This window comes from Chaetura pelagica, unplaced genomic scaffold (assembly GCF_000747805.2).
Source record: "Chaetura pelagica isolate M959 unplaced genomic scaffold, ChaPel_1.0 scaffold453, whole genome shotgun sequence".
Taxonomy (NCBI): domain Eukaryota; kingdom Metazoa; phylum Chordata; class Aves; order Apodiformes; family Apodidae; genus Chaetura; species Chaetura pelagica.
This window is the reverse complement of record NW_009952879.1, coordinates 1,192,335-1,203,308: the sequence shown is the minus strand read 5'-3', so window position 1 is coordinate 1,203,308 and position 10,974 is coordinate 1,192,335. Positions and strand designations below refer to the sequence as shown.

The 10,974-nt window shown below is 44.1% G+C and overlaps 1 protein-coding gene across 4 annotated transcripts in view; it reads right to left on the bottom strand.

The window, feature by feature from the left end:
* Positions 1–10,974, bottom strand: part of DPP8 (dipeptidyl-peptidase 8) — a 20,681-nt gene that overhangs the window by 6,113 nt on the left and 3,594 nt on the right. For 3 of the 4 annotated variants that reach the window (XM_009995294.1, XM_009995295.1, XM_009995296.1), the window contains exons 5-13: positions 9,754–9,864; positions 9,270–9,398; positions 7,261–7,322; positions 6,137–6,237; positions 4,863–5,040; positions 3,356–3,515; positions 2,120–2,199; positions 1,284–1,436; positions 570–705 (exon numbers count right to left, since the gene is read on the bottom strand). In XM_009995294.1, coding sequence (XP_009993596.1) covers positions 570–705; positions 1,284–1,436; positions 2,120–2,199; positions 3,356–3,515; positions 4,863–5,040; positions 6,137–6,237; positions 7,261–7,322; positions 9,270–9,398; positions 9,754–9,864 — 1,110 coding nt within the window. Of the gene's footprint in view, positions 1–569; positions 706–1,283; positions 1,437–2,119; positions 2,200–3,355; positions 3,516–4,862; positions 5,041–6,136; positions 6,238–7,260; positions 7,323–9,269; positions 9,399–9,747; positions 9,865–10,974 lie in introns of all 4 variants that reach the window. The other variant, XM_009995293.1, reaches the window with a different exon arrangement.

The following is a 10,974-nucleotide window of genomic DNA, read 5'->3' as shown; positions in this document are numbered from 1 at the left end:
GGAAGAGCAGTAACTCTTCTCCTCTGATATAGCCATTACAGGTATCCTGTCCCTTCCTAACTCCACTTAGGACTCACTACATCAGCACATGGAAAGCACAAGTTATGGACTATGCCTTAGGGAAGGAGAGATGAATGGGAACAGACACATGATGGAAAAACGAAAGCCTGAGAGCTGTCTCACAAAGACAAGAGCAGGTAGCAGCACACAACTATTGAAGAAGCCCATGCCCCTCCCCAGAAGCATGACCATTAGCAGGCACTTAGCAGAGAGTAAATGAGAGCACTTAAACCCGTCCTCCAATGCTACAACTAGCTTTCTGCACTTCCTACTGGCTCTGGCAGTAGAAACTTAGTAATTTCCCCTCTAAATTCCTTCATGGCCAGTTTATACCCATTTGTTGCTGAGTTGAAAATGTCACTCCTGTACTTCCAAGAGCTCCTCACACAAACATGAGCTTTAAAGAAAAGTCTAGTCACCCACAACAGCAAATCTCTAGCAAGCACATTCTGGGATATCTTTCATTCTGTGATCCTGCCTGTCCTCCAGTTCCTCATTTATGCCATTACCTGCTGAATCTAAAATGGTAGCCCAGAATTCCTTTGTCCTGTGAGCTGCATCATCTTCAGGTCCTGTCAGCCTGTACAGTGACACACAGTGTGGGTTCTTCTGATTACTGTATTTGCTGATGAACATGTCACAATCCTAGGGAGAAAAAACTTTTCCTTCAACTCCTCAGTGTGGAAGCACAAGCAAAACCAATAATTTCCTTCTGCATTTACATCTTTCAGAAGATGATTATGGATCAAGCTAAACCAGGAAGTCTGAGCTCTTTTGCTAAGAGCAGATAGACTCTGTGAAGCTACAGTCCTTAGCAAGGCTCAGGTATTGACACTCTAAAGGCAAAAATACACCTGCAGAATCAATATAAAGCATTCCCAGCTGAACAGGTTACTGCCCCAAATGTCTGGAACCCCACCCAGTGCTGCCACAAGTTCATCTCCTCTGGTGATTGCTCTATAGTCCACTTCAGAGAAAAAGAGCCAGGCTCAAACAGCTTCAAATAACTCATCCTGGCTCCTTTTGCTTGAAGTGAGCTGAGAAGCAACAGAACTGAGAGGTCAAATCTGCTTTCCAGGGTGGGTTTATGCACTCACACCACCCATGAGTATAAAACACAGTGTAAAATAAACTTTTTAAAAAAAATATTCAAACACAGCCTTGTCTGCTGATTGATGGACAGGACTGGTGATAAGCCACAGGCCTCAGAGGCTGACAGGTACCTTGCTGACACAGCAGGCGTGAGAGTAACCGCGCTCCGTCAGCCGCTTCACCTCCCCAGGAGCCTCGTAGCTCACAACATACAAGTGATGCTCTAAAGGTGAGTCTTTTGTGCCTTGAAAATATACCAGTTTTTTGCCTTCGTCAACATAGATCTGCCAAAACCAAAACAAACAACACATCCCTCAATCCTGTTTCTTGCCAAAACAACACCCACTTCTATCACGTCCAATGCTCCCCCCGTCCCTCCTGCCCCACTTCCACAAAGCTGAGTTACAGCCCAACAGTCTGCAAGGAATAAGCCAAATGCCTGTTCTTACTGTTCACAATTCTCTCAGCTATGATTTGCACTTCACACCTTTGTTGCTCAGCTCTCTCATGCAGGTCCTTTACTCTTACAGAACCACAGAATAATAGACTGTGTGGGGTTGGAAGGGACCTTTAGAGGACATCTAGTCCAGCCCCCTTGCAGTGAGCAGGGGCCTTTTTAACCAGATCAGGTTGCTCAGAGCCTTGTCCAGCCTGACCTTGAATGTTTCCAGGGATGGAGCCTCCACCACCTCCCTGGGAAACCTGTTCCAGTGCTTCACCACCCTCATTGTAAAGAACTTCTTCCTAATGCCCAATCTAAGTCTACTCTGCTCTACTTTTAACACCACTGCCCCTCATCCTATCACTACAGCCCCTTCTTAGTCTTCCCTACTGTTTGCCATGCTAAAAAACTCTGTTCCCCATTCTTTGTCACATCTCCACTCTTCAGAACCTTTCCTAAATCACACATGATATAAGCTGCCCCAGCAGGAAGCAGGATATCCATGCATCAAGGGGAAAGACTTACATTGGATCCATGCCTGCCAAGCACTTCCCATTCCCCACTGGTAATTGCTGTCTCCTCTTTGATGGGGCACTTGAAGTCACCTGCAATTAACCAACATAGACACAGAGATTTTACACTTTTACATTTTACAAAACACATGGGTCACAGTAATACTTCTTCCTTCCAAGCTTTTTTACTAGACTAAACCCAAGACCAACCTGCCATTGCAGAAGACCCACACCTCTGCCATCTCCCCAGACAAGTGTTAGCACTAGTGGTTATTTAATATCCTGTGAAATATATGCTAAAGATTCACAGGATTCAACCTGAGGCCTTGCTTGAGCTTTTTGGTTTTTTTGGTTTTTTAAACCATTTTGTCACTGGCACAGAAATAGAGGTTTTATCCTGAAAAATGGGTTTGCGAAGGAATCTCAGGTGTCAAAAATGGGGAATTTTGAAACAGGGTGGAGAACAATTCTGGTTTTATAAGATGGTTGAATTTCCTTTAGATTGAGGGAGATCTAGTGAAGAAAAAAAGTTGGATCATGGATGCATTCAGAGAGATTTAATCAACCCAGGACATAACGCTATCTGGAAAAAAACCTCAAACCAAACGAAATAACACCACGAAAAACAACAGATGCATGTTCTACTAGTTTGACTGTTGTTGACAGCAGAGAGGAATTATCTGAACAGTTGTCATATCACAGGTTGTGCTGCCAAGCAAACATGTTCATGTTAAAGGGACTAACATAGGCCCACTGAGACAGAGAGGTCCTCTATGGACCTTTTGTGGCATGTTTAAACAGTGCTCTTTGTCAGCCTTTCTGCCACCACCCACTTGCAAAGGCTGAGTTTGTTTGTTTTGAACCAATGTGCATCTACTGGATACACGGGTCCCTGTGCAGAGGTAGGTGTGATGATTGACCTCTGTAATGATTCACCTCTGGTGAAGTGAGCACACCACCAGTCCCAACACTGACAAGGAAAAGCCAAATAAGAGCATTTCACACCATCCCAGGAAGCTTGTTTCCCCTCTGATTTTTTTTTTAACTTTTCCCTCTGGTCTGTAAGGAAGAACCAGGGTTAAAACTACAGCATGCTGAATAGAGAATAACCTCAATAAAAAGCTCAAGAGGAACGACTGTACAGAGAAGTGCTTTTGGGGACAATGACCTGTGTCACCCAGCAAGGCATTTATTTCCTCACTAGTCAGCAGCCAATGGCAAATTACAGCAATAAAATAATTTCACTTACTTGGAGCAGGGAGGCCTCCACACGACCTCTTATACTTGCTCTCCTTCAAAACAGAGATGATTTTGTACAGGTGTCGGAATCCTGTTTTACACTCGGAGGCAAAAATGAACTCTATCTCATCTTCATGGGTTTGAGGGAAAACATAGAAGATATCATGGATCTAGAGACACAGCAGTGCAGCACTGTTATCAGCAGGACTTTGACACTGAAGTCACACATCAGAAGTTCCTCTTCCTGCTCAACACAGACAACACAGTTCACCCTAGCAGCCTGCAGCATTGTCCCTTACTGGGAGAACCAGTTGTGTCCACAAGCCAGGAGGTGTCTGCAGACAGTAGCCACATATGCTGCACAGCTCCAGGCTTTTTGCTGCTCTAACTAAAAATTCTGGCCCACAAAACTAAGTTTTTCTGCACCAGCCTTTTGAGCTTAGACACAGAAGTTGGTCCAGCTGTGCAGACTGCATACGACAGCCACCCGGAGAAGTCAGATTTCACAGAGTGGTTTTGGGTTGGAAGGAAACTCTGAAGATCATCTAGTCCAACCTCATTGCTAGAGCAGGATCACCTTCAGTGGCCTCTCTCTGTCCAGTGCTGTCTGGAGGCCCACAAGTGAAGTGTTATTGAAAGAAAGATGAGCTGACATCATCTTCCCATTCAGGAAGATGCCAACTCTTGCTTCCAGGGACAATCTTTTGAGAGACTCAGGAGTATTTATCTGTACAGTATGAGCTGCCCGTCAAAAAACACTCCAGCCAGTAAAAATAACAAAGAAAGGACAACTTACTGCACCATCCTGAAACCATACACATGAACACTAAGAAGAAAATGTATAGAGCTCATTCACTGGAAGGCTTTGTGCAAATGTCCTCTGCTGAAAGATCCAACTACCTGTCAGTGACTGATGTTCCCAGGCCTTCCTGCAGCCTGGCAGACCTCCAAGGGGATGTCATTTTAGAGACATGGATCTTTATCTGCAGCAGTGTGAACAGCACTCATTTGGACAGCCAGCACTGTGCTGTCTGGTGTTACAGCATGGGCCCTGGGGCACACCTTGGAGAACATGACACACCAATCTATTTCACCAGACCACATCTAGTTAAGGAGGGTTTCAGTGACTCTCAGCAGACTCTCAGGACATGTTCACCCAGTATCACCTCGATACATCTTTGTTGGCTGAAGAATATTTCATCTGCTGGCACTGCTGCTGGTGACCAACTGCACCAAGAAGCTGGAGGGTGTCAGCAGGTACCACTGGGGGCAAGAGGCTGCCCTGGGCTCTGCTCCTAGCTCTGCCTGGTCAAAGCAGCTCTGCATTCATATCCCAAATTTCTCCCTCCTCTACATGCTGTGAACATTCCTTCACAGCAGGAAGCACAGAATATGCACAGAACTTGCACAATGGGAATATTCTCCCAGGCAGCAGAGTAACACCAACATTGCTCAAGTGCTACAAACACAGTCTTCAACAAGCAACAGTCAGAGAGGGCTGAAATCCAAATTCTTACATTTATCCAGATGTCTGTTGTTTCTTCATAAATAATGAAAGGTGTAACAGAATCTGGCACTGCATCGATAAGTTTCTGTCTTTCCATTGCATCATCTTCTGTGGGGATGAATAATGCAGGAGGGATCAGGACTATCTGAAGTCGAGTTTGGGAACGATCCAGTAGGATGGCCCAGATGCTGTTGAGGAGACAGATATTAGAGAAAATAAGGTGCAACCACGAGTGTTGGACATGTCTGAAAATCTCAACAGACACCCATCAGCACTGGGCATTTTGAGGGAGTTCAGGATGTTCAGTTTCAGATTAAGCACAAAGCCAGATGTAAAATTTCACCCACGTAAACAAATCTCTTCCACAACACAAGAATCTATTTCACTTCATTTCAATACTGCATAAGCACTGCTGGTTCAAAAGTTTAATTAAGTATATTCTCCCAGACTTGAATTGTGCTTTTGGGGAGAAAGAGAAAAATCAGAGGGTATAATGAAGCAGAAAATTTTCAATTGAAATTTAAGGCTATATGTGAAAATACTAATGTCTTAAATCTATACCTGGCAGAAAATAATACTGGCACCTACATGGACTGGCAGCAGACCCTGCCATACTTCTGATGACTTTACATGTATCTCTAACAATAATCCTACAAAAAGCAAGACAATGGAGCAAATGTGTCTGTGCGTTTCTTCTACGTTTGGGGACAAAAAAATAAAAAGGTGAAAGGCACCTTTAGATTCAAGAACTGCAAAAGTGCAATTCTGGAGAAACTTCTGGTGAGTTAGAAACACTGTACTACATCATCTACAGGGTTAAAAATAACATGCAAATGTAAGTAGCACTTACAGCAGTTTTTCTGATCAGTAAGTCTGGTCAGCAAGGATGGTCCAGTGGTTAGGGTGCTAGCCTAGGGCCTGGGGGACTTGGGCTCATTTCTCTCCTCAGCCACAGAGTTCCTGTATGACCATGGCAAGTCCCTTAGCCTCTCTGGGCTGCAGTTCCCCATCTGTAAAACGGGGACAACAGCACTGCACTCTCTCACAGGGATGCTGAGAGGACACAGACACCAAAGGCTGCGAGTGCCCAATACCAAAGCAGCAGGGCCAGGTACCAGAGAAAGACACAAGGAGAATTCTTTTGGCTTGGGAAAAATCGTTCCCTTTGGAGAAATGTAAAAATGAAAGCAGGCTTAAGCGTGAAGAAGACAGAGACCACTATGTTCTGCTTCTAACTGTATTGCCCCAAACCCTTTAAAGCAGAGACAGGATTAACATACGCACTATTTTCCTTCTGGCGTCCACCCAGCTCTAGCAATGTACTCTACTCCTTCAAAGAGGATCTCGAAGGGCTGAACTAGCTCTTTATCCACAACATCTGCAATCTGTTGACAAAGCAGCAATTCAGTGACACTGAGATGAACCCCCACAACCAGTTTTCATGCACGATGAGAGTACGGACACAGAAAACTTCTGTGCAGCTAATGCAATTTAGTGTTCAGCCTTGGCAAGGCAGGGGATTCAACCCTGTCTGCAGCCAGACACCAGCACAGCAGCAGAGCTGCACGCTACCAGTACAGCCAGGGCTGGGACTTCAGAAATCTGGATGCTGCTCACAACTCTACTGCTCATCTTGGACAAGTCACTTGAACACTCAGTTTCCCCATGTGAAAAGGAGGTGATTTGTACCAAGCTATTTTGTAAGGTGTTTTCATCAGTAGATGTTCAACATCCTGCATGACATCCAGTTAGCACTGTGGCTCTAATGCATGATGTGCAGTTTTGCAGTCTGTCCCTGCTGGGATTGGAACAGTCACAGTGGTCCCCCAAGGGCCATCACAGCTTTCCCTGCCTCTGCTGGCTCACATCAGCATTGCTATCCCAACAGGCGACTTGATGGCTGAAGTCACTCAAGAATAAAGAGAATCCCAACAATGTATGGCTGTTGCTGTATCTGTTTGGTAAGATTAATTTCCCAACTGTTTGAAGATCTTGGACTGGCCCATGGAAGCTTCTGCATCTGCTTAAAAATCCCACAGTGAAAGCAAAGTTCATCTCTTCCCCTATGTTCATGCTTTTGTAAGGCGATACATTCTCCTTTCAATCATTTTTTCTCCGTATCTGGAGCCAATCAAGAGATCTGTCACATAAAATGGTCTAACCATCCACACCTAAAATACTCTGCTCTGCAGCCGAGTTCATAAACCAGTGGTAGGGGGGGAAAGCACAGCCTCGAGAGGTACTGCTGCACACACAGTAGCAATGAGCTGAGTGCACTGCCTCCAGAGAAGCCATCAAGCTATCATAACTAAGACAGTTTATTTGTCCTGAACTGCAAAATTAATTTTACCAAAAAAGAAGCACAGAAATTATATTTATTTGGAAAACAAGCAGAACATAGAACTTACTCTGCCTTCTGCATTGATTGTCACTTCAGACATCTTGAAAGTGACCTTGGGATTTGCTGTACCTATAAAAACAGAGGGCAGCAGTCAGGCACTGATTCCTTGCTTCCAAGAGGGCAGACTGAACTGTGGATTATTGTGGTGTTATTCATAGAGCTGGAAGGGCAAAGAGCAGAACAGTGTCTGATTGAATAGCCTACTTGCATGTGTGAGACACAGCACAGAACCAGGCAGGGATAAAAAGACACTGCAAATATGAGGCAGATCCAGTGGATCTGACTGAAAGCCTTGTTACTGACCCAGGCAGTCTCCTCTCCCACAGTCAAAGGATGCACATACTAGTTAGAAGTAAATGCTCAGGAGTGATCAGGATAGCAAAGCAACCTTTGGTTTACTGTGTGGCTGATTTTCTTGAGGTCATGCATAAAAAGTGACCCAGTCCTAAAAAGTATCTATGAAAATTGGAGCATCTCACACTCAAAAACCTATGTCCATGAGGTTAAAATAATAAAGCTACATATTCGTGTGGCACAATCTGAAGTTAAGTCTACACAAAGCAGCAACTCATCCTACTGTGCAGCACCTGCAGTGCTAAATGCTGGGGCCTGCTACACAGCAAGAGAAGATGGACTATAAAGAATAAAGCCAAAGCCAGTCGATCCACAAAAAGCCACACGTGGTAATTCCATGTACTCTGGATATTCTTAGTGATACTCTGAAGTATTCCCACTTCATCAGCTTGGTTTGTGCACAAGAACTGATGCACTGAGGTGAAACTACTTGCCTTGGGCCACAGTACTGGCCTAGTTAAGTGCCTGTCTCCTCCCTGGTAACACAATACACCTCAAGCTTTGCCCTCACAACAGCTCCCAGAAAAGGGCTATTGCTGCTGCAGCTCAGACTGGAAATTGAGGCCCAGAGATTAAAACCTACATTTTTTTTTAGTTTGTTTCAAAGGATTTAGGCTATAGTTGGTTTGTTTTCCTAAACAGCCAAGACTAAACACTGAACAGAGCTATGACAAAATACTCTCAGAAACCTGAATGTACTCAAGTGGTGAAAAAACAGAGTCATCCATCACTTCCCAGGCTAACACGGAGCCCTTCCTGCTCCTTGAAATAAGTAGTAAATCAGGATTGTAAGGAGCAGCTTTTGCCAGTGGATCAGACAATGTGAAAGAGCTGAAATGAATTTAGCAACTTGGGAAGTGCAGCCAAACAGAAGATAATTTCAAAAAAAATGAAGACTTGAGGAGCGAGGAAACAATGAACCACTTAATTAACTGTGAGCAACCTGCCCTGCTGAAACAGCAGGGAAGTCTCAGAAGAGCAAGGGCTGAACTGTTCAAACTTGCCCCACACACCTGACAGTCAATCAGCCCTCAGGACATCTCCCTAAGTCCCACTTCCCTGATTCCAATGGCTCTCCATTTAAAATGCTTCAAGCCTGCCCTCACCCCTTTACTGCTGAAGCTTCCAGATAATTTGGTCTTTGAAAATTTAACAATGGGAGATTTTCCTGGTGGGCTGTGGGTGTGCTGAGTTTGTTGTTCAAAGTCCAAGAGCACACATGGAGACCAGAGACCTTCGGAACTTGAACAACCAGGGCACTGCCAGCAGCTAAACAGGAACCTTCCTGAAAAATGAAAATTCTGCAGCTGTTCCCTCAGAGACATGGGGCTGTAATGAGAATCAACTCCTCGGCAACTCAGATCTGCCAGGATCCAAGACAGCAGCTCCAAAATAGTGACAATCAGATAGGGTTTCTGCCAACTCCTGAGAGACCCAGACTCGGAGCTCTTAGTTACCACATGGCTGGAATACCAGCACAGTCACCAGTGACTGATCTCACCTCCACAGCAGCACTTTCACCAAACACATTTCCACCACTCAGACACCAACTCAAAACTCAACACCACTGCAATGACCCCTTGGTGAAGGCTGGGAGTCACTGCTGTCAGAAATATAACACGTGTCCCTCAGAAAGACATATGTGAAGTCTCAGGGTCTCACCAGTTTTGGGGTACCGGAAGGAATCTGTTCTTCTTGTCTCCAGCATGGGTGACGTTACATGAATAATTTCCACCTCTGACTCATCATTTTCTTCATAAAGAATTCGAAGAATTTTATCCCCATTCAGTGCTGCAAATGAATTAACATTTCCTGGTCAGAAGAGCTCTCATTATCAGTTACTGCAGGCATCAATATTCCCTCAGGAGCACAAGTAGGCTGGAAGGATGAAGAAAAATCCAACAAAGTCAGTGATTCATGTTTCATTAAGCAAAAGACTCTGAGACTCTTACAACTCCTACCACTGTTGTGAGAAGGAAAGTCTCTTCCCCCACAAATGTGCTCACAAGGCCTCTGTAACTTGCCCACAACTGCAGATAGCTCAAAGGGAGTCAAGAGGATAAGGCTCCCATCTTGCACAAAGACAAGTAACAGAAAAAATAACTGCGCTGGCCAGCACAGCACAGGGGGCCTGTCAGACACTTACTTGGCTGTGCCTTTGGGCTCCACCAGTAGCCAGTGTACCTGTCAAACTCCTCCTGCAACACGAAAGTAGCCACCCCAGCAGATTTTGGATCCTCCTCAACATTTGCCAGTTCTAAAAAAACCCAAAAAAACCAATTAGTTCATGATATACCGGAGAGCCAAACCAGTTCTGCATCATCCCAAACACGACCTCAGTTCACCCCTTGGAAACAATTACACAATAATAAATTTGACTTATCAGCAGATCAGTTTTCTGCTGCCACTCTGCTCTGTTGATTTATTTAGGGAGGATCTAATCCTCTCTGACATGGCAGCTTCTTTCAGGACAGGAAACCCATTCTCCCTTCTTACTCCTGCCCAATTTCTCTATTTCCTATGTACTAGTGAAAGACATGTTTTCTCTCCCTGAGCTGAGTGAATTGAAACCACAACTTTTAAGACAATCAAAGGGGAAAAAAACAACAAACCAAACCTTTCTGAACAACTGGAACTGAAAATACCAACATTCAGAAAAATGAAAGCATCAGTATTTCATTCACTGCACAAACCAAAAGTAACAGACTTACATAACATCTCAACATGATGACATATCCATGGGGCTTAAATATTTTTCGTGTTACCCTGGAGGTAACTTAGCAGCACTCCATAAATAATTATAATCTGAGAAGGAGTCATTCCTACAGTTTATTTTTAATTTACTTACATAATACTTTAATATTTAACATTTAAATAAGCTAAAGCTTTATAATACAGTGTCAGAATTTTTTATTGAACCATAATTCAAATGAGATAATTTAAATAAAAACTATGTTGAAATATAAAGCACAAACGATTTTTTTAAAGTGCTTTATCCACAACTTCCCAGTTTCATTCGTCCAGGATAGCTGTCTAAAACAGTGCTGGAAGGGGCAAGAAGGAAGGACCTAAGTCACAGAGTATGAGGGCCAGCAGAAGCCACAGTGCTAATCAGAAGCTGTTTCTAAAAGGCCCTGCAGCCTGATTTCCCTGACAGAAACTTTCTTTCAGCTCTATTCCACCCACAGCTCCTCCACACCAACAAGGCTGTTCCAGTAAAAAGGAATGTGCTGGTTCAGAAGAGCTCTTCCATATGTACTCAACAAATAGCTCGCTTTGCCAGATTCCACAGTGCAGCAAAAAGAACTGCCCACAATATCTGCACTAGAGGAAACACGTAGAATGTGGAAAACAAGGTGGAATAAAC